This window comes from Cannabis sativa, chromosome 6 (genome assembly GCF_029168945.1).
Source record: "Cannabis sativa cultivar Pink pepper isolate KNU-18-1 chromosome 6, ASM2916894v1, whole genome shotgun sequence".
Taxonomy (NCBI): Eukaryota; Viridiplantae; Streptophyta; class Magnoliopsida; order Rosales; family Cannabaceae; genus Cannabis; species Cannabis sativa.
In genome coordinates, this window is record NC_083606.1 from 53959146 (window position 1) to 53982566 (window position 23421).

At 31.9% G+C, this 23421-nt stretch overlaps 1 protein-coding gene across 1 annotated transcript; it reads right to left on the reverse strand.

Annotated features, from left to right (window-relative positions):
• Positions 1 to 21139: 21139 nt before the first annotated feature.
• On the reverse strand, positions 21140 to 23213 carry LOC133039487 (uncharacterized). Its single transcript, XM_061118398.1, has 2 exons — positions 22667 to 23213; positions 21140 to 21960 (listed from the first exon to the last, which is right to left on the reverse strand). Exons 1-2 carry the CDS (start codon positions 22769 to 22771, stop codon positions 21613 to 21615), a joined length of 453 nt encoding a protein of 150 aa, XP_060974381.1. The 5' UTR covers positions 22772 to 23213; the 3' UTR covers positions 21140 to 21612.
• Between the last annotated feature and the right edge of the window lie 208 nt (positions 23214 to 23421).

Sequence of the window (23421 nt, forward strand, 5' to 3'; positions counted from 1 at the left end):
GTTCTCATGTTGTAAACACAATAAGCTCTACTGTTTAAGGAATATCCAATGAAAACACCAACATCACTTTTAGCAACAAATTTACCAATATGCTCACGATCTCTAGAAACATATCAAACACATCCAAAAACATGAAAATGACTTACATTTTAACGTTTACCTTTCCAAATTTCATAGGATGTTTTTGAGGTACCTGGACGAATAAACACTATGTTTATTATATAGCAAGCTGTGTTAATAGCTTCTGCCCATAATCGCTTTTTTAGCTTCTTGCTATTCAACATCACTCTTGCCATCTCCTGCAATGTTCGATTCTTTCTCTCAACAATGCCATTTTTTTGAGGAGTTTTGGGAGCAGAGAATTCATGAGTTATACCTGTACACTTACCAAAATCATCATAAACTGAATTCTCAAACTCCTTACCATGATCACTTCGAATTCAAACAATTTTCCCAATATTACATCCTTTTTCAACTCTTAATCTCATACAAAGAGTTTTAAAAGCATCAAAAGTGTCAGACTTTTCTCTTGAAAAATTCACCCAAGTAAAACGAAAGGAATCATCAACAATCAAAAAAATATATCGCTAAACATTTAGACCTTCAACTTGAATTGGACCCATAAGGTCCATGTGAAGCAATTCCAATACTTTTCAGGTATTGATATCAGACATATGTTTGTGAGTGATTTTTAATTGTTTACCAAGTTGACATGGTTCACACTTACCAACACTTTCTTTACCAAGCTTGGGTAGACCTCGAACAATACCTACATTTGACAATTTTTTTTTTTCAGATTTTTATAATTATTATGTGTGAGTTTGGCATGCCACAAATCCGTGGTGTTGTTGATGGCTGAATGACAAGTAAACATAGGAGTTAGGGTATAAAAATTATCATTGGATCGAAATCCTTGCAAAATACATTGATTATCATAATTAAGTACATAACAATGATCACTTTCAAATGAGACAGAATACCCTTGGTCACAAATTTGACTAATGCTAAGTAAGTTAGCCCTTGGTCCTTCAACTAACATCACATTTCTCAATCTAGGTAACCCTTCAAAATTGTGAGTTCCCATACCAACGACTTTTCCAGCTAAGCCATTGCCAAACTTGACTTCCCCACACTGCATAAGCCGAATGTTAGTCCAAAAATCCTTATCTATCATATGTCTAGAGCAACCACTATCAAAATACCACATTTGAGATGCAGCACTTTTATCAAAAAAACCAGCTAGACAATTTTTCTTAATCCATTTTAGTTTCAAACCTTTATGTTTCTTATGAGACTTTTCCAAATTATCAAAAAAAAAAAAAATTAAACATATTTTGCAACGTGAAACATTTAGGCCTGATATGTCCTTTTCTACCACAAAAATGACAAGTAGGAACAAATCTTTTTACCTCAGATCTTACTCTTTTTGTAAATCCTGGGAATTTTGCGTCAGCAGAAACAACTTCTGCAATGACATGTTTATAATCTGTTGCAACAGACTTCACATTTGCAGCATCAGGAAGATTCGTCGGAATACTAGATTTTACAAACTTCGTGATTCCAGAACTTTCCATACCATTTGATCTGATGCATGCAAAACCTCTTTGACCTGCATTCTGAGCTTTTTCAAAAATAGAAGATCTAGGATTAAGCATTTGAACATTTTCTTAAAATTTTCAAGTTCCTTCTTTAAAAGAGTGATTTTTTCATCTTTAACACAAAAATCTGTCTCATATTCTTTTATTTTTTACTCAAACATTTCAATTTGATGAGGCAGTTTTTTATTCATTTCAATCAACTGTAATATCCCAATAAGTCTAATGGTAAATAATTAGGGTTTATATTTATATTATGAGTTAATCAGGTAATAAGTGGGATTGTGATCCTACTGATTTATTTCAGCATCAAATGTAAATTTTGCTATAAGTGAGTAAATAAGCGTAATTTGTAAATTACGGAGATTTATATAGCATGTGTGAATGTAGTATGAGCTATATGTGGAATAAAAAATTTCAGGTTCGGCGACCCTGAAGACTCGATAAGTAAAAATATAAGTGTAATTTGTTAATTATGGGGACTTATTTGAAATACGTGGATATACTATGAGTTATTTGTGAAATAAAAATATTTTCAAGTTTGGCGACCCTAGAGGCCCGATTGGAGGCCAAAATTGTCACAACAGTTTTAGTTAGAAATATTGATGAGATTATTGGGATTAGTTGATTTTAGAAATATCAGAGTATTTTAGGGTACTCGAAGTTTCCCAAATACTCTAGAAATAGAGATTTCTTAGTGGCTAAGAATTAATAAGATAACTATTAATAATAAAGTATTTATTAATATTATTATTAATATTATATTATTATTATTATATATAAAACAAAACAGACATTTCGTTTCGTTTTAAATATATATATATTAGGTTTTAAGTTATAAAAGTAGAAAGAAAGAACGAACGAAACCCTCGTTCTCTCCTTTCGATAAAATCTTCTCCTCCTATATCCATTTTTTTCGATTTTCAATCCAAAACTTAGCGATCTAAGCTCCGTTAGTAGCAGGATAGCAAATCCTTAAAAATGGAAAGCTTAAGGTATGGTTTAATTTCGATTTAAGTTTAAAAAAAATTTGTTTCGTATAGGGGTTTTCTGAATTAGAATAGTTATGAAGGTTCCGACCTTATAGAATTGTTCTCGGGTAGTCATGGGACTAGTTCCGATATTTTCTTGTTGAATTCGAAGTGATTTTGAGTTGGAAATCGAGTTTGGAACTTTTTAAAGCTTAGTCCGAACGATAATGGCGTTTTTCACTTAAGGGGTCGATTTTTATTTCTGTTACGTAAGGATGGTACATATGCGCCCTATGAAGTTTGGAGTGATTTGGATAACTTTTGGTAGTGTTTCGGTGAGTGCAAAAATTGGGATTTTCGAGTTTTATAGTTTTTAGAAATTTCTAAGAGATCAGAAATCGTCTTTTTGTCATAACTTTTGACTCAGGTGTCCGTTTTGGACATTCTATATACTGTTTCGAAGCTTGCGATGAGCTCTACAATATGTTGTATGTTTTAGAGCCAAAATATAAGTTTTATTTCAGTGTATTTATACCGCGGGGTTTGGTAGAAAACCCTAGATATTCTTATGTTAATATAAGTAGTGTTTTGGGATAAACACTTATTGGTTTACCGTTGTTGTGACATAGGTAAGAAAAGTATATTGTACTGCATAGTACGTTGTATGTAATACAATTAGTATTGTTATGAATTGATTAATATTGAGATATAGTTAATATTGTTATATATTGAAAAGACTGATTGGTTGAGTATTTATAATGTGATAATGTTATGCATGTGATATATGGGCTCACCTGATTAGGTGATGTAATTTTCCTAGCGACGTACTAGATGTAAGTATGGGCGTCAGTGATATATGATGAGTACCGAGTGTATGTTCGGGCTCATGCCTGATTAGGTGATGCAATTTTCTTGGGGAAGTACTGGATGTAAGTACGGGCGTCAGTGATGTATGATGAGTGTCGAGTGTATGTACGGGCCCACCTGATTAGGTGATGCGATTTTCCTGGCGACGTACTGGATGTAAGTACGGGCGTCAGTGATATATGATGAGTACCGAGTGTATGTACGGGCTCACCTGATTAGGTGATGCGATTTTCCTGGTGGCGTATTGGGGCGTAAGTATGGGCGTCAGTGATATATGATGAGTACCGAGTGTAGGTACGGGCTCACCTGATTAGGTGATGCGATTTTCCTGGCGACATATTGGGCGTAAGTATGGGCGTCAGTGATATATGATGAGTACCGAGTGTAGGTACGGCCTCACCTGATTAGGTGATGCGATTTTCCTAGCGACGTACTGGGTGTAAGTACGGGCGTTAGTGACATGATAAGTATCGATCGTAGGTACAACTCGTCTAATTAGACGATGCGATATATTGGTGCCAGATTGTGGCACGGGCTCACCTGATTAGGTGATGCAATTATATGATATATTGGTGCCAGATTGTGGCACGGGCTCACGTGATTAGGTGATGCAATTATATGATATATGGGTGCAGGTTTTTGACACAGGCTCACCTGATTAGGTGATGTAGTTATGCGACATATGGGTGCCAGGCTATGGCACGAGCTTGCTTGATTAGGCGATACAATACAAGATTATCGAATTAAAGCATCGACTTTCTTGATTAGGCAACATGATGTTATGAAGATGGTTCCTTTATGAGGTAACATATATATTATTTATATGATTAAATGAATATGAATTCCATTATTAGTATAATGGTTTTGTATTACCAAATATCTGTATGCTGATGTTTATTCGTGGCAGATGCCAATAGTGATTTGGATTTCATGTTTTGAACAATGGGTGATGGTTTGATTCTTATTGTGTATAAATGACAATGTTCGAATAACAAACTATATGATGGCTATTGTTACTTTTCTTGCTGAGTCCTTGTGACTCACGGGTGCTATGTGGTGCAGGTAAAGGCAAAGAAAAGTTAGATCAACCATGAGGTGACAGTCTTCTCTAGCAATGTAAATATTGACCTCACTGGCCTACGTGCCGAGTTGCCAGGAGTTGTTTTGGACGGGCTGTATCTGCTGCGTATTTTGATTTTATGGTTCCCAGAACACACTTTTTATGTCGTTATAATGTCCGTTTTTAGTGCTTTACTTTAGTCAAGTTTTTAATATTATCACAGTTTTTAATAATTAATTATTCTATTAGTATTAAACTAGTTTATAAAACCACACACGTGGAGTTCCTATAGATTAGGACGTTACATCAACTCTCTATTTTTCAGTAGTAACCTGAATCCACTTTTTATACATGATTTTGAATGATTCAGCAAGAGACTCTTCACAGATTTTAGAATCATTAGAATCAGATTCTACTTGTTTAGTGGTATTATTCAAATATACCAGTCTGGCTTTTTCCTGTAAAACACACAACACATTAATTATAACAGAAATTAAGCCAACATTCTCAGAATTTTCTTCATCACTTTTTGTTTCATCATCACTCCATGTGACATTAAAACTTTTTTTATTCTTTTTCAAAGTGTTTGCACACTCAGATTGAATATGCCCAAAACCTTCACATTCCTTGCACTGATTTCCCTTTTTGTTAGACACACATGGTTTTAAAGAAGCATTTCCCTTTGAAAATTTTGAGTTATTCTTTTTATTACTCATATTTTTCATATATTTTTGAAAATTCTTGGTTAATAAAGCAATTTCATCATCACATTCACTACCGAAAATTTTATTGTCAACAACTTTTAAAGCGATACTTTTACCTTATCAACAATGGATTTAGGTTTGTCCTTTTGCTTACTTTGTTGATTCAATTCAAAAGTACGCAAGGAACCCATTAATTCTTCCACCTTCATTGTGCTAAAGTTTTTAGCTTCCTCCATTGCCAAGAGTTTAGTATCGAACCTCTCTGGAAGAACTCTAACAATTTTTCTCACAAGAACAGAATCATCAAGTTTTTCACCAAGAGCAAAATATTCATTAGCAATGTCAAATAGTTTTTCATAGAATTCAGTTAGGGTTTCATTATCAGACATCCTAAGCTCATCAAATTTAGTTTGAAGCATAATAAATCTAGAGCGCTTAACATCAGATGTTCCTTCGAACTGTGTTTCAAGGATCTCCCAAGCTTCCTTGGCAGATTCAGAAGATGATATAAGTTTAATATAACCTTCACCTACACCATTAAATATAGCATGCAATGCTTTGCTATTGTAGGGAGAAAGTTTATCATCTTGAATAGACCATTCCAGTTCAGATTTTAATGTAAAATTACCTGCGAAGCTGTCTCAACTGGAGAAGCCAAACCTGATAGAACCATCCTCCAAGCTTTCTCATCTTGAGATTTGATGAAGGCCCTCATTCTAACTTTCCAATAAGGATAATTAGAATCATTAAGAAAAGGTGGTCTGGAAATCGAACTTCCTTATGTAAAAAATGACATTTTACACAAAAACGTTAAAAGGACCACACTAAGAGTTTAGTGTCTCGATCTGATACCAATTGAAAAACCAAGTTTTTGTAAATGTCAATAATATATACGAAAATATAAAACTGTATACGTCTGCAGTTGTAGAATGTAATTCTGTTGCTGCAGATACCAGTTTTGCAGTGACAAAACAGAACAGGGAGAGTATAAAAATAATTCCAGAAAATTAAATAACTTGACACAAGAGATTTGTACGTGGTATCAGTGTTCTTTCAAAAAATTCTAGTCCATGGGGCTACGCCCAGAGAATGAAATCAATTAATAAAGTATCAGCAATTACAAAGAAAATTGACTCAAACAAGTTTAGACTCCCTCTAAACTATTTTCACAATCCTTTGTAATACACTTTATGAATATGACTTCTGAAACACCTCCAAATAGCGAACTCCCTTCCTCTTTGAAGCGCGAGTGCTTACTTCCTCCCGAAGTAAGGATTGAACAAGTCTTCTCTCGAAGACCACTTCTCACAAATAAGAACAGCTATGAAACATACTAGAACCTAGATGAACAACTAGGTTCTCACAAAATAAAGAAACTCTCTTCTCACAAATAAGAAAAATGCAAAAAATGAATACTAGAACAGTTGATTTGAATGGCTGCTCTCTAGGTTCTATTTATAGAACATAGGAACCCTAGTGACAGCCACAAGATTGAATCTACAGCTGTACAAAACTTTCCTAAGAAAAACTTGATCTGCAACATCAGAAACGGATTCTAACGCAGCAAATCTAACCAAAAAAGGAAACTTGCCATAAGCGAGTCCGATCTTCTATTGAGTCTTGACTCCTTCCATAAGTTGTTTATATATTCTGATTGTATGAAGACACAATCGAATTTAATAAGGAAAAAGGAAATAATCAAAGTTTCCTTTAAAAACAATCTTTCCATAAGAGAATTGCTTCTCTTACAAGAAGTTTCCATACAAGAAAAGTTCAGCTGAAAAACGCATCTTTCCTAACATAGAAAAGAGCAATACAAACTGAATAAACAAGCTAAGAAAATCGGTTATGAATGCAATTAAATCTTACCATAAAAGAAAAGATATTTTGGCATCTAACTTGCCAAAAAAAAAAAACTTTACATATTTGGGTAACCTTAAAGTTTATTTTCAAAACTAATGAGTTGTTATATATGTTGGAAATATTTTACCTGGATTTAGATTTACTACCAAGTATGTTTGATTAACATCCTAATATGAATTCTAAAACAATGAAATAAACACATATAAATTTTAAGAAAACTTTACATTGGGTGCAGCGAAATATAATGACTCCTTCCATTTAGATCTCTAGCCCTTGATTCCTTTCTGTAGTAGAGCATAATCAAGATCTGAATTTGGATCTCTTTCTCTCCTTCCTTTGATGCTAATTCTCCTTCTTGTTGTTTGGATTCTCCTACAGTCTTACACACTATGATTGAGATACCACTTGATGTGCGTGGGCACTACTCTATCACTCAAGGATTTCGAAATTGAAGAGAGGAAAAGAGAGAGAAAGGGGCGGGAAAGGCTTTTCTCTGAAGGAAACAATGTGTAAGTCATAACTTTCCTGAAGCCAACACTTTCTATTTATAAAATGCCATCTAGGTTTAGGTTAGAATTGTATAGCATTAAAATAATGGAAAAAATAAAGTGGTAAAAGCTTGCATAGTGGCCGTCCATATAAGGAAATTGGGCCTCACTTTGCAACTTTCGCATTTTGTTATTTTTCATTCCCATTTTCTCAAAAATGCCAATTTTCTAATTTAACCATTTAAATGTCAATTGTAATTATTTAATAACTTAAAAAATAATTATTAAATAATATTGTCATTTAATATATTTATTAATTAGACACATAAAGTCTCTTAATTAATAAATAAACCTAGAATCTCTTTTCTTTACAATTTCGCCCTTGCTTAGTGAAAATTCATAAAGTAGACATAGTCTAACTTTAGAATAATAATTGATTAATTAAAATTAATTAACTGAGTCTTACAAGCAGTATGGTCTGGGACCATGGGCCTATAATTCCGAGCTTCCACTAAGTCGAACCGAATTTACCAAGTAAATTCCCTAACTTATTAATTCCTTATTGAATCCACACTTAGAACTTGGAATTGCACTCTCAGTCATATAGAACACTTTATATGTTCCACGATATAGATACGCTATTAGTTATCCATTGTTATAATCCTAATTTGATAATTGACCCTCTAATATATGATCTACATTGAATAGGCACTAAATTACCGTTATACCTTCAATGTATTTTATCCTTAAAACACTTAGCTCCGTATAAATGATATTTCAGCGAAGTGAAATGAGATCTCCACCATTTATCTCTGTTTAGCCAAGCTCGAAGGATATCATCGTTTCACTTCTAAATTCCTATAGAAGTTATAGACTCCATATTTATGTTAGCGCTCCCACTCAATTATACTATCATGTTCTCAAAATGTACGTATTACCCTGACCAAAAAGTAGGTTTAACTAACAAATCAAAGAACATGTATAATACTCTTGTGATCGAACCTAATCATATCAGGATTAAGATCATTTGATCTAGGATCAACGGGCGATATTGAATTGAATAGATATTACGGTAAATTTTAATATATCTAATCAAAGTTCAATATCGGTCCCTTCCGATGTATACTACATACATCCGATACTGGTAAACTTTGCCAATGCCCTGGAAAGGATATAACACTTTTTCAAGGTGTAAGAATACCTATCGATGATTATCAAGTCGGTCTAAATCCAGTGAACTGACAAATCAGGGAATAAACTTTCGAACATATAATTAAGATTATATTCCACTGTCCTGACAACACTATAATCATTAACAAATTCATATGTTCTGGACTTAAATAGAATTCATACATTATTTATATAATCATGAAATAAATCATTTGAACCATGCAACATAAAATGTTATTTCTGATCTTTATTAATAAGTAAATATGATTATATTGAAATGGGTTTTATTTAGGGCATAAAACAAATAATATAATACAATAAGCTACTATTTTTATTTACCAATTATTTTATATACTTTTTTATTACTTTGAAACTTACGTGTTTATTTTTAGATTATATTAAATTAATTTATTATTTTAAATACTTTTACGTTACTTTTCTTTTTTGCATTTATAAAAATATTTATTTTACTTAAACTATTTAATAAACTAATAAGTTCCAATATTGTTAAAAAAAATTCACATAACTTATTGGTAAAATTACTAAATATTTAAATTCTAATTAGTTATTTTAAAGTTATATTTTTAGTTACCTTTTAAGTTTACAGTAGAAACTAACTAGTTTTCATATAGTATAACAAATAAGCATAGATATGAAATAATTTTATTTGTGTTATAAATATTAATAATTATGTGGATGTCCAAATCTTTTATTTATTACCATGAGTTGTAATCAACATTCCTCTTTTCCTTAGTTTCTATTTTTCTTAGTTTCTTAATATCTCACTCTTGTATTTGTATAAATAGGAGTTCACCTCATTGGAATAAACAACTCAGAAATTCTCATTCACTTTCTCTTTCTCTCTTCATCTTCTTCTTCTTTCTTCTCATCTACTTTATATTATTTTATATTATTTTATATTATTTTATAACACGTTATCAGCACGAGTCTCTGCCCAAGTTTCAAGCATGAGTCTCTGCCCAAGTCCCAATGTAAGTATCTTGTTAAAGTTCTTGAATTGTTTGAAAGTCAAAATACACTAAATATATATTTATATATATACTCCTCTGACTGAAACAATTTCAAGAATCATTTGGTTTTTTTTTTCTTTTTATCTATATATCTATATATTATATATGTATGTATATATTTTTATATATTTATTATTGCTTTCATATATATATAATGTTCTTATCATTCATAATATTTACAATATATGTGTGCCTATGATATGATAGAGAAAATCTATATAAATTATACATATATCCAGAAGATTATGTATCATCGACAAAATATTGCATATATCCTAAAGATAATGTATCATCGATAAAATATTGCATATATCCTGAAGATTATGCATCATCGATAAAATATTGCATATATCCTGAAGATTATGCATCATCGATAAAATATTGCATATATCCTGAAGATTATGCATCCTCGATAAAATATTGCATATATCCTGATGATTATGCGTCCTCAATAAAATCTTGCATATATCCTGAAGATTATGCAAACGTAATATTCATTATATAGTTGATGGATATATAATGAAAGAGATGAATACATATTTATATATATGTTTTTGTATTCTTTGAGGACAATGAAAAGTAATCCAATATCGATATAGATTTTGACAAACATTTCCTGAAGTAAATGTTTTATATTTGTCAAAAAAAAAATGATTGTATTTATGTGAATACAACTAAAGAATCATTAAAAATGATTATTATTGATGCAATTTTATAGTGGGTTTTGAATATCCAAAAAGAATGTTAAGAAAATTGCATTGAAACATCAAAGTATAAGAATAACAATGAGCATGACTAATGTTATTTAAATACATGAGACATGTATTTATTGTTCATCATTCCCTGCAGAGAATGATACGAATTGAAGTCAATTACTTTTAAAGATTCCTCGTATTAGTCATGTTATTATACATTGTTATTACTTGCAATGTTGGAAATTATTGAATCTGACATATATTAAAGATTAAATTTTGCATACATCTTCGAGACTATGCAAAAATTGCATTCATATATTCTTTGAAATATCGTAAAAGAAATTGTTGAATAATTTCTTATATTTTTTATACATGAACAAGTAATAAATTTTTAAGAAATTTATAATAATGTTATACTTGTTCAACGTCATTCCCCGAAGTGAATGAAATAATTTTAAATAATCAATGGCATTGTTTGCTACTCAAATATTTCAAGAAGAAATTGGAAACAACCAAAAGATGAAATACCACACACAATCAAAGTGCATGAAATCTATATATCATGTGTGAGATTGAATAATAGTAGTCGCGTACCTGTAGTACGGACACACTTATAATCAAGATAAAAGTATATTTGATTATTGAATAAGTGTGAATTGTACAAATTGATTGTACATTTAGAATATTTAAATATCATTCCCTGAAGAGAATGAATAGACATGAAATTCTATTTCAAAGAATATAGATTTCACATATATTGGCAATGCCAAAAGCAAATTAATACATACATATTTTATTATTTCTTGAAATCAATAGTTTCAAACTATTGTTAGTACAAGATATGTATATATATAGTTACTATATAATTCAGTTTGCATATTCCGAGAAGTGAATATATAACTTACTAACATTTGTTAGTGATCCAATATAATCAAATTGATAAAGAATCACAAAATGATTATTTGAAAAGCTTCTTGAAGAAGTCTTACATACAATTGCTACTTGGAGTAGTAAAATATTTTTGTATGTACCTAGATGTATAACTTTTATCTAGTTATGAAAGTGATAATAAATAACTTATTATATGTACTTGTTTTACATTTAAATATATAATATATCAAGTCATGACAATTAGACTGATGAATAGTCTATTAATAAATTAGACGACTTGTTAAAAAGATATCAGGAAAAATGAATGATATATTATGGTTATATCTATTTGACCATTACAATAACATGATGAAGTTGTCATGTATCTTTTAAATTATACACATCATTGAATTGATGATAGTGATTCCTGAAGAAATATAAAGTTTGATAAACATAATAGTGACTCCTGAAGAGTGTATATGTTTTGGAGAATAATATAATTATATTATTCGTGTATATAAAAATGAAACTTTTTATGATTACTTATATGTTGTAGTGATTTTACATTACCTTGTGAAAGTTTCATTGAAATACAAATTATAGTGAACCTGAAGTTCATGAATTGAATTATTTTGACATGATCAATCATATGCAATAAATTGTCAAAGAATTTGACTAAATTTTGTTGAAGAACCAGAAGATTCTTCTCATTGTTAATTTATAAGGCTCAAAAGAAGAATGTGCATATATTTGCACATAGAAAATATTTAAATTATATTTCCTTAACAATCTTGAGCTATTGTTAGATTTTTATTGCATAGTTTCTTATCGATGTGATAAGATTATATAGTCATGCATTTACAAAATGTGTAAATTTATGTATTTCTAATTATACACGTATGACTCATTCTTAGAAATGAATTAAGTTCATAAGGATTGAACTTGAAACTAAAGTTTATTGAACCTAAAGTTCAATGTCATATAGTATATATGAGTTTAAACAAATATTGATTCATTGTGATATATTGAAATCCCTACATGTGTATTAATATTATTAGATATCACAATTTTTAAAAAATCTCTCGATCAGGGGGAGAGAAGGAGTTGGGATCGATGATAATTTTTGAAAAATGATCCTTGCACAAAGTATATAAGAACAATATAGTTCAAAATGATATATACCAACTGCAAATCAATATTATTCAAAGTTGAGATAGAATGAGTTGAAAACGGCTGAAGCGTAAATGAACAATGTAGAAATTATTAATAAATGTTCATTTGATTTGCCCTGAAGTTGTTAAATCTAGAGGTACTCATGGAGATACCTTAATGTTATAAAGTATTAAAATGATAACCGTGATGAAAACGGTACTCGAAAAGACTCCCAAGAGAAGTTAGACATAACACATTTCATCATAATTGAATTCCTGAAGTGATTCGTTATAGGTACCTATAAATGATTAACATATTTGAAAAATATGTAATTTAAAGAGATCTCTATAAGTTATGTCAATATGGGAGGAAATTATCATTTATTGAAATTTTTGTCGACAATAAATATTGAATGTTTGCATATGCAATAAACTAACATGAGATAGCAAGGATCATGGTATTAGATTTGTCGAGAATTATCGACTTACATTTTGATTTTTGGCCAAAATATTATGACGCAATCCAGGCAAATTTACTCACATAAAGTGAAGTAAGACCTGTAGGGTGTGCAAATAAATATTTCTAATGAGAAATTTGCATATATGTATTTGTACATAATGAATTGTTTTACAAAGTTTGCATAGATATGAGATTGATTGAAGTAAGGCTTAAATATTGAGAAAATATAATCATTATTTGATTATAGCCTGGAATATATTTTATGAGGATTTATAAGCGTCACATAAATGTTGCAACAAAAGATTATTTATTTGGAGCTCCTAATATAGTGAGAATTTGAAATAAGCCTTATCTAAAAATTCTAGAAGAATTTAATACATGTCTTAAGTGATATAAATTCTAAGTCGCGCGCACTATATGACAAAGATCTTTGTATGAAATAAAGACATGTAAGTAAATTATTGTTTGAAAAATACGTATGGTTGTCTATGGAGTATAAATACGTAAATTATACGTTGTGATAGACTCTTGAAGAGTTTTTGATTAATTGAAGAACAAACTTTTATTTCTTTTGTATATCGAGAAATATTAAATGTATAAAGTTTGTTCATTAGTATTGAAGTCCTGAAGTACTTCATATGTATTAAGAATTATAGATATATGATCATTTGATATGAAAATTAAGATCATACAACAAGATGGAACAAATATATGGTATTGGAGTACCATCATTGTCACAAATGAAATTTATATTATCATTAATGTGTTATGTTCATATCTACTTGAAATGTTAAATTTTAGTATGAACAAGATTGTATATACACATGAATGATACAATTAATTGGATAAAGATTAATGTTCCACAAACCCCTCATCTATAATTTAGAAGTCCATACATACTCTGGAAGAGTTATAGAAAATATATGATCAAAGATTATATATGGTGATATTTTAAAAGTGATAACAATAATCTTATGAGATTTATTATCACCAAAAGAATTATGGATCATATGTGCATGAGGGGGAGACATATTCATGTTGCACTCTTTTTCCCTTAGCTCAGGTTTTGTCCCACTGGGTTTTCCTGGCAAGGTTTTTAACGAGGCAACTTGCAAATAATTATGAATATGAAATATATATTGTACTCTTTTTCCCTAGCTCAAATTTTGTCCCACTGGGTTTTTCTGGCAAGGTTTTTAACGAGGCAACTATAAATCATGTTAACATACTTGCATTTTATGAAGCAAGTAGAGAATGTGTGTGAGTGAGATCATTGACATAGCATATTCGGGAAACATATGGATTGCACTCAATAAAGAAGTATCAACCCAAGCAATTCTCTATGGATAATACTGCTTGCATCGTTCAACTAAAAGGAGGTACATTGAAGGAGATGGAGTTAGAACACATTCCACGAAATTCTTCTTTATACGCTTCAAGAAAATGCATATTGGTGTTCAACATATTCAATCAAGTGTCAATCTTACAAACTTATTCACAAAGTTATTGCCAACATCAACATTTGAGAAGACGGCAGACAAGATCGAAATTCGTCGATTAGAAGATCTCCACAAATGCCTAAATGAGGGGGAGTTAGTTTACACTATACTCTTTTTCCTTTGATCAAGTTTTCAGCAAGATTTTTAATAAGGCAGTTATTATGGACATCCAAGGGGGAGTGTTATAAATATTAATAATTATGTGGATGTCCAAATCTTTTATTTATTACCATGAGTTGTAATCAACATTCCTCTTTTCCTTAGTTTCCCTTTTCTTAGTTTCTTAATATCTCACTCTTGTATTTGTATAAATAGGGGTTCACCTCATTGGAATAAACAACTCAGAAATTCTCATTCACTTTCTCTTTCTCTCTTCATCTTCTTCTTCTTTCTTCTCATCTACTTTATATTATTTTATAACAATTTGGTATATTTTATAGTAATATTTAAATTAATTATGATTTCAATAATATACCAATTGGTTACTTTTCATAAAATGATCTACTTTAAATAAAAATATCTTCTGTAAATAATATAATTAAGGGTAACTAATTAGTATATGATTGGTAGCATGTGTAAGTGTAACTCAAATGTTTCTTTTATTTTTAAAAAATAATAAATTATATACTTTCTACATATTAAAATGACCACATTGAATAGTAAATTATGATGGTAACTTTTTTAAACTTAATTGAGCGAAATAAATTTTTCAAGAGTAATTGGCGGCAAAACCTCCCCAACTATCAATTTACTTGCAAAAAACCATCCAACCACATATTTTGGTGGGAAAACCCTCCAAAGTGCACTTCCGTTTACATTTTTAAGGTACCGTCAGTCTGACCTCGTTAAGCCCTAATTTTGCCCACGTGGCAATGACAGATCATTCATTTATTGGCCAACGTGGCAATGACATGTCATTTACTAAATTTAAAATAAATAGTAAATACTTAAAATAAATATCATAAATGAAATTTAATAAATCTTTTATCTGAAAAAAAAAAATAATTACATAAACTAAACTTAAAATTAAAACAAACATCCAACAAAGCTTAAAAATAAAACAGTACCTGTGAAAATCAAAATCAAAAATCAAAAAGAAAAAGGAAGAAGAAGGAGACGAAGACGAAGACGAATCAAAAATCAAAAGAAGAGGGATACGAAGAAGAAGTTTGGGGAGAACAGAAGAACAAGAAGGAGACGTTCGCACCAGAAGAAGACTGAAACTAAGAAGAAGACCAAGACGACTCGGAGACGAAGAGGAGAGGAAGAGAGAGTGAGGGCTTCAAACTGGGTGGAAGGGGGTTGCAATGGCTTTTCGAATGAGGAACAAGGATGATGCAGCTCCTGATTACAGTAAGTGTTCATCTCAACTCCTCCTACTTTTGATTTCTAGGTTTTTCTTAGAGAATAATGACCCCTTTTATATGATATTTTTGGTTGGTGGTGGGTTAGTTGATCAAGAATAAAAGTAGGTGTGGTCTATTAGTTGCTATTTAATAAAGTTAAAAAATTTAGGGAATCTTAGCAAGTTGTCGTGCTCGTGGGGTACACTTGCACATGGGTTCTGTAGGGAATCTTAGCATAATTGTCTTTTGCTGAAAGTGGGGTAAAATGCTAAGGTGGTTTTGCCACTTTTTGGAGGGAAGATTGTGAGCTAATTGCTCAGATATTTGAACTGGTTTGAACCATTCTTTGAACTGATTTTTAATTCTGCTAGGGCCATTGGCAGAGGGATTAAAGGGGCACAGTGAATCATGTGTACTCCTTGTAACCAATAAACTCCCATTGGACTGGACTGACCCCCCTCCGCCAATTACTATTAACAACATCCATTCATTGTTGAGCTCATCATATATGATTAGGCATCACAATGCAACAATTACTGATACATATATTATTATTCTTTTAAATATACTTTAACTTTAATTAAAGTCAAATAATGCTTTTAGATGATAAGGCGTTATGAAACTAGAGTCTCCTTCACTCCATGCTTGTATGGAAAATTGATGGTAAGCTCTATCTGTTAGATGACCAGAATCAAAGAAAAGATATTGACTAGGATTCTCACACAGATCATACTCTTTCACACCTCTCTTCCCTCCACAGCTCAAAACTCCTCTGTACGGCCCACTGCCACAACAAGCCACCATTCCTTCTTTGAAACCTTCAAATGTATTATTCATTTTAAATTCTTGTTATTAGTTGACCAAATTAAAATATTTAACACAAAGATCAAGTAGTAGTAATATAACAAGATTATTAATTAAGTACCATATTTAGATGGGTGATCCATTCTTTCTTTGAGAAATGAGTAGAAGTCGATATAAAAATATTTATGACAATAATGGGGACTCTTTCCTATTAGATGTTTATGACAACACCAATTATCTAAACAAAAAAAATACAATAATGAATATTTTTATTACCTACTCTTTCCATAGAATGTAATCAGCTATGTATAATATATATATATGAATATATAAATATATATATGTGTAGGTATGTAGATAATAAATGTAATCAGCTACTGCAATATATATCCTAGTTTTTATGTTGGAGGAATTGTTAGTGTGATGATGTGAGACTACCCAATCATTGAACAAAGCTAGTACTTAAGACACAATATATTGCTTAAATGTTTGAATGAGATACATTGGCTAAATTATTGTTTTTTAATTTGATTGCAGGCTGCAATGATGATCTATTTACTGTGAAACTATTTCACGGGGGTCGGTGGTTTACTCCATATGGAAACTTAAGGTACGAGGGAGGGGGGTTTACATACTTCGACAACTGTGAATTTGAAGGTTTCAATAGGCAAAAGTTAGAAGAAATGGCTATAGGTTTAAATTACAAATTTCCTTTTGGTTTTCTTTTTAAGCCATATAAGAAGCATTTGAACATGGGCATAAGGGTTGTAGAGGCTAGTGTTATCTTAGATGACTTAAGAGATAGGAGATACAGGGAGGCTCAAGTTTATATGGTTATGCCAGAACCTATTGTGGATCTAGAGTGGAAAGAAGACCCGGAAGCTCTGAGACACATACCAGATTCTCAAAAATTGCATAAGTGCACAATTGAAGAGCTTCCCTCGGATACAAATTTGGAAGTGGATGTTGTTGTTAATCCATCGGGAAAGATAAGCACTGATGACTACTTCTTCAACATGTTTGTGAAATGGGGTGATGCATTAGCACATGGTTCAACTGATGAAGTAAATTCTGCAACATGTAGTCCTATTAATATATCATCTGATTCTGAAATCGAATCAAAATCAGAGGAAGAGTTAGATGTTAGTTACGAAGATGATTACATGGTGTTTGCTGAGGAAGAATTAGAGTGTGAAGATGATCAGGTGGAACACTTTAATATGCAATTATTTGCTCAATACTGATCACTTTTGTATTTGTTGTTCAAAGCAGCATGGTCAAAGTTTCTAATAAATTTTTAATATGCATTTTGCTCTTGTTGGATGTGAATGTTCATTGTGTTTGTTTTGCAACCATTTCAGGTATTAGCTCCTGAATTTATTTTTGACACTCAGCCAGAGACACAACCAGAGGTTGAAACAGAACCACCACATACAGAACTTGGTGCAGAACCACCACAACCAGAGGTTCCAGAGTTTGCACAACCTGAAGTTGATGCAGAACCAGAGGTTTTGATGCAAAAGCTCATAAGTTTCTTGAAGATGATTTTGTTTGCTGAAATAATTTCGTACTTTACTATTATATTTCATCAGTCAACTATTACAACGGCTATTATAACTAATTTTTGTTTAAACTTATAAATTTCACTGTCCTCATTTGTGGTGTCACTTTCCAATGTTACCTGAGATAAAAAAGAAAAGGTATATGGGCATCAGCCTTGAAATATTCTCAATATCATAGACAAAAATGAGATTTTGGACTATATTTAAGCAAGTCAACACACTTGAAACCAGAGAAAATCCTAATGATCACTAATCATGGAAGTTCCTAATTTTTATTGGGTTCTATTATTTCTTCTACTATACTAATCAATAGTGAATACATATTTTTTTCAGAACAAAGCTTCAATTAATTGTGTTTGTTTTGCAACCATTTCAGGTATTAGCTCCTGAATTTATTTTTGACACTCAGCCAGAGACACAACCAGAGGTTGAAACAGAACCACCACATACAGAACTTGGTGCAGAACCACCACAACCAGAGGTTCCAGAGTTTGCACAACCTGAAGTTGATGCAGAACCAGAGGTTCAGGGTGATACACAAGCTGATTTTGAATTTGTTGAAGAGGAATATGTTGCTGAAGTGGAAGTTGAAAGGCAAGATTATGGGCCAACCGACCCTAATACATGGTGGAGTAGTGTGCCTGAATTGAGAGTTGATGATAGGGATGAGGAGGAAATTATGGTTGAAGATGCAGAAGATTTGAGAAGTGTTCACAGCGAAGATGACGAAGCAAGTGGTTACAAGTTGGAATATAATCCAACTCAGAAAATAGAAGATTTCCAGTTTGCTTTGGGAATGGAATTTGCAAATATAACACAACTCAGAACTGCTCTCAAAGAACATTTCATTTTCATGTGTAAAGAGTATGTTCTGATAAACAATGACAGTAGGAAGTTTAGGGCCAAATGCAAAGCAAATGGGTGTCCATGGCTTGTTCATGCTCATGTCCAAGAAGATAAGAGGACATTTAAGGTGACATCTTACAAGGAAACTCACGATTGTGGAATAGCATTGGATAATAGACACATTAATGCCAGATGGTTGTCAAAGTATTTCCTAGACCAGTTTCGGATGCATCCAAACATGGACTTCAAATCCTTCAAGGAGATGACAAAAGACAGCAAGTTCTCAAAGGTAACCGAGTCTCAATTTTATAGGGCTAAGAATTATGCAAGGGCTCAGTTAGAGGGATCGGTAGCTCAACAATATGCTATGTTGGAGGATTATTGCAATCAGGTTTTAGCTACAAATCCTGGTAGCACAGCTAAGATTCAGACTGACTTAGTTGATGGAAAAAGAATATTCAAGAGAGTATACATATGCTTGAAAGCCTGCAAGGATGGATTTTTAAGAGGGTGCAGACCACTAATAGGTTTAGACGGGTGTTTCCTTAAAGGTTATTGCAAAGGAGTGATGTTGGCAGCAGTTGGGATAGATGGGGCTAACTGCATATTTCCAATAGCATATGCAGTTACAGAAAAAGAGACAACTAGCAGCTGTACATGGTTCTTAGAGTTGTTGAAGGATGATTTGACACCGACTAACCCTAACACATTCACTATGATGAGTGATAGGCAAAAGGGTCTCCAAAATGCTGTGGAATCTATATTCAACACCCCGGACAGTCGCTTTTGTGTGAGACACATGTATGGAAACTTTAAAAAGGACTATCCGGGACTCGAGTTGAAACAGATGCTTTGGGCAGCAGCTAGAGCCACAACACCAGCAGATTTTGACTCCAGAATGGAAGAGTTAAAGAATCAAAATGAGAGTGCTTACAACTGGTTGGCTGCTAAACCACCAACAGAATGGACAAAAGCACATTTTAAAGAGGGAGTTAAATGTGACATGTTACTGAACAACATATGTGAAAGTTTTAACCACGCTATCATGGATGCAAGGGACAAGCCAATAATTACTCTTCTAGAGAGTATAAGATTCTGGTTGATGTGTCGATTTTGCAAGAGAAGAGAATCTGTGTTGAGGTGGACAGAAACTGTCCACAACAATATTGTGAAGATTGTCAGACAACGGCAGAACGTTTCACGACACTGTTCAGTTACACGTGCCAATGCAACAATGTTTGAAGTTAGGATGAACATTGGAGGTGCATTTACGGTTGATTTGGATAAACGAACTTGCACTTGTAGAGTATTCCAGCTCTCAGGAATACCTTGTGGACATGCTTTGGCTGCTATTTGGTTTTGCAACCATCATCAATGGGGTTATATTCATGATTACTACCAGAAGCCAGCATTTCAAGCTGCTTATGAAGGCACAATCTTTCCTATGTCTAGCCCCGACCAATGGCCCAACAAAGGTCATAATCCGATCTTGCCTCCTGGAGACCACAACCTTCCAGGCAGACCTAGAAAGAAGAGAAAGAGAGCGGGTGATGAGCCACCACCACCAACTGCAACTAAAACCAGGAGATTTGGACTGGTTATGCATTGCTCCAACTGCAGAGAAGCTGGACACACAAAAGCCAAATGCAAAAAACCAAAGACTACAACCCCACAGACACAGGTATTTAATTTACATATTGTTATTTGAAGGATACATATTGTTATTTATTTTTCCTTATTGTTTAGGTGGAGAAGAACAAAGGAGGTCGCCCACCTTCCAAAAACCCAAGTGAGGAAACTTTGAAGAGGAGGAAGAGGAAAGAGAAACGGTTGGCAAGGGAGACAAGGGATAATGCACCAGCAGCTCCAAATGCAGGGTCTTCCAATCCTACAACTTGATATAGCACACCACTAAATTAGTGTTTGAATTATAATTGTTTTTTTTTGTTATGTAAGTAAGTACTGGATGTATGAATTGTAAGCAGTATATCCTACTTTTTTTTGGATGCTGCTTAATTTAGTGAGTTCTATGTTTTAGGATGCACACATGAACTATATGTGAAATTAGGAGTTGCTGCCATTGAATGTTCTTTTTTGGGTTAAGTTAAGTGAACATCAGGAGCTTATTTTGTAATGAACTATAAACCATTGACAAATAAAAAATTAGAGCGAACTTTTGCCTTTATTTTATTACATTTGAATTTGTTTTTTTGATTGATTGGAATCAAGATCGTAATGGAATCAAAATTTTGTCAATTTTATTCTAATTACAAAATAAACCATAATGGAATCAAAATTTTGTCAATTTTATTCTAATTACAAAATAAACCATAATGGAATCAAAATTTTGTCAATTCAATTCTAGCTACAAAATAAACCAAACATCGTAATAATATTCCTATTACTATTTCTGTTACAAAATAAACCATCATATAATCAAAGTTTTCTCAATTCAATTATAATTACAAAATAAACCATAGCTGAATCAAAGTTTTATAAGTTCAATTCTAATTACAAAATAAACCAAACATGGTAATAGTATTCCCATTACTATTACTTTTACATTCCATTACTATTCCTATTACCATTACAATTACATTTCGGTAAACTAAACACCACCTTACATAATTTTATGATTTTAACCACAGGAAAGCAAAAATAACTACAATACAAATTAATACAAATCTAAAAGTTTGACTGCTTTTATTTTCAGGAACAAGAATACTTGGGCTGCTGTCATCAAAGCTTTCATTGTAGCCCTCATCCATGTTTGTTAAATCAGGATCTTCGTCAAATTTCAACATAGATGAGTGTTCATTAATTTTCGACATAGATGAAAGTTCAGCAATTTTCGACGTCATAGATGAAAGTTCATCTTCCAACTTCCCTATTTTTCTCAGCAAGCCTGGTATGACTACTGCAGCACGCTCACACATCGGAGGGTCATACCACTCCCAAAATTTACACCCACCAACTTGCTGTAAAAAAAAACATTTAATTAAAATCTCATATTTTTAGATTGAGTGTCATTTTCTCTATATATAAGCACCAACAAAATAAACAAACTTATATTTTTGTAATGATATTTTTATATATATCATCTTCACAAAATGACACAAACTGACAATAGTAACTTTTTCTCTTCCAAAACTTATAAATTTGATAAGTATGAAGCTTCACGAGAGTTCTTCAAGCTATATTAAATCGATACATAAAACTCAAACACATAAAAATATGCAATAACTACATTTTTTTTACACACCCCAAATATTACCCCTGTTTTCCTTCACTCTATTTTGTATAATCAATTCATTCACCTCCCTTTACATTATTTTCTTCTATTTCATTCACTTTTCCTTCTTGGCAAACAAACACAGTTTTTTCATCCTACTGTTTTTTTTTTTTTTTGAATATCTATTGTTACTTATTTCTATTTGGGCTTTAAAGGTTTTGGGTTTCTATGAATGCATTCCTAAGATTAATTGATTAAAGCTTCAAATTTTGGTACGTATCTATCTTTCTTTTATTTTGGGTCTTTTGTATTCACTACTTTCATCCTAAGAATAATATCTATTGTTCTATATTGTTCTATATGTATTCCCAATCCTCTGATTTATCGAAAAAGAAAAAAAAAACTTGGAAAAATAATAAATTCATATTTACATACAACATATGCAAACTTACATTGTACAGAGGACATCTCATGAATCTTCTACCTGGATTTGCATCAGTCCAAGAGGTGAAAATCATAGATCTCTTCGGAGGACGACAACGACATTTTACAGTCATTTTCTTTCTTGTTCTTCGTTCTTCCCTTCTTCTGCTGAACTTCGTCTCCTTCCCCTCTATCTCTTCTTCTTCGTCTTCTCTTTCTCTTCTTCTTCTTCACCTCTTTCTCTTCTTTTTCTCTGCTCTTTCTCTTCTTCTTCGTCTCCTTCTTTCTTTTCTGTGTAGATTTTAATTTCCAGTCTCTATTGTAAATTTTAGGGTTTTGTTTATATTTTAAAGTTTTTATTTTTATGTTAATTACTTACTTTAATATTTTTTTTTTAAATATGCCACATAGGATAATTTTTAACTGACCTGTCATTGCCACGTGGGCAAAATTAGGGCTTAACGAGGTCAGACTGACGGTACCTTAAAAATGTAAACGGAAGTACACTTTGGAGGGTTTTACCACCAAAATATGAGGTTGGATGGTTTTTTGCAAGTAAATTGATAGTTGGGGAGGTTTTGCCGCCAATTACTCATTTTTAAATTAGATATACAATAGAGATAAAGGAGAAATATAATATGTATCAATATATATATAAAAAGGGGAGAATAAAAGAGAAAAGCCACACAAAAAAAAAATGGCAGGCAACATTTAGCAAAAATAAAATGTGCAGTCGTTAGTATAAATTCCAATACGACATAAAATTAGTGATTAATTTAAATTA

Bases quoted from the DNA above. Each gene is read 5' to 3' on its own strand.
- LOC133039487 (XM_061118398.1), bottom strand. From the start codon at position 22,771: ATGACTGTAAAATGTCGTTGTCGTCCTCCGAAGAGATCTATGATTTTC. The intron at 21,961-22,666 runs GTAAGTTTGCAT...TTTTTTTTACAG, and splicing joins TGAGATGTCCTCTGTACAAT to CAAGTTGGTGGGTGTAAATT.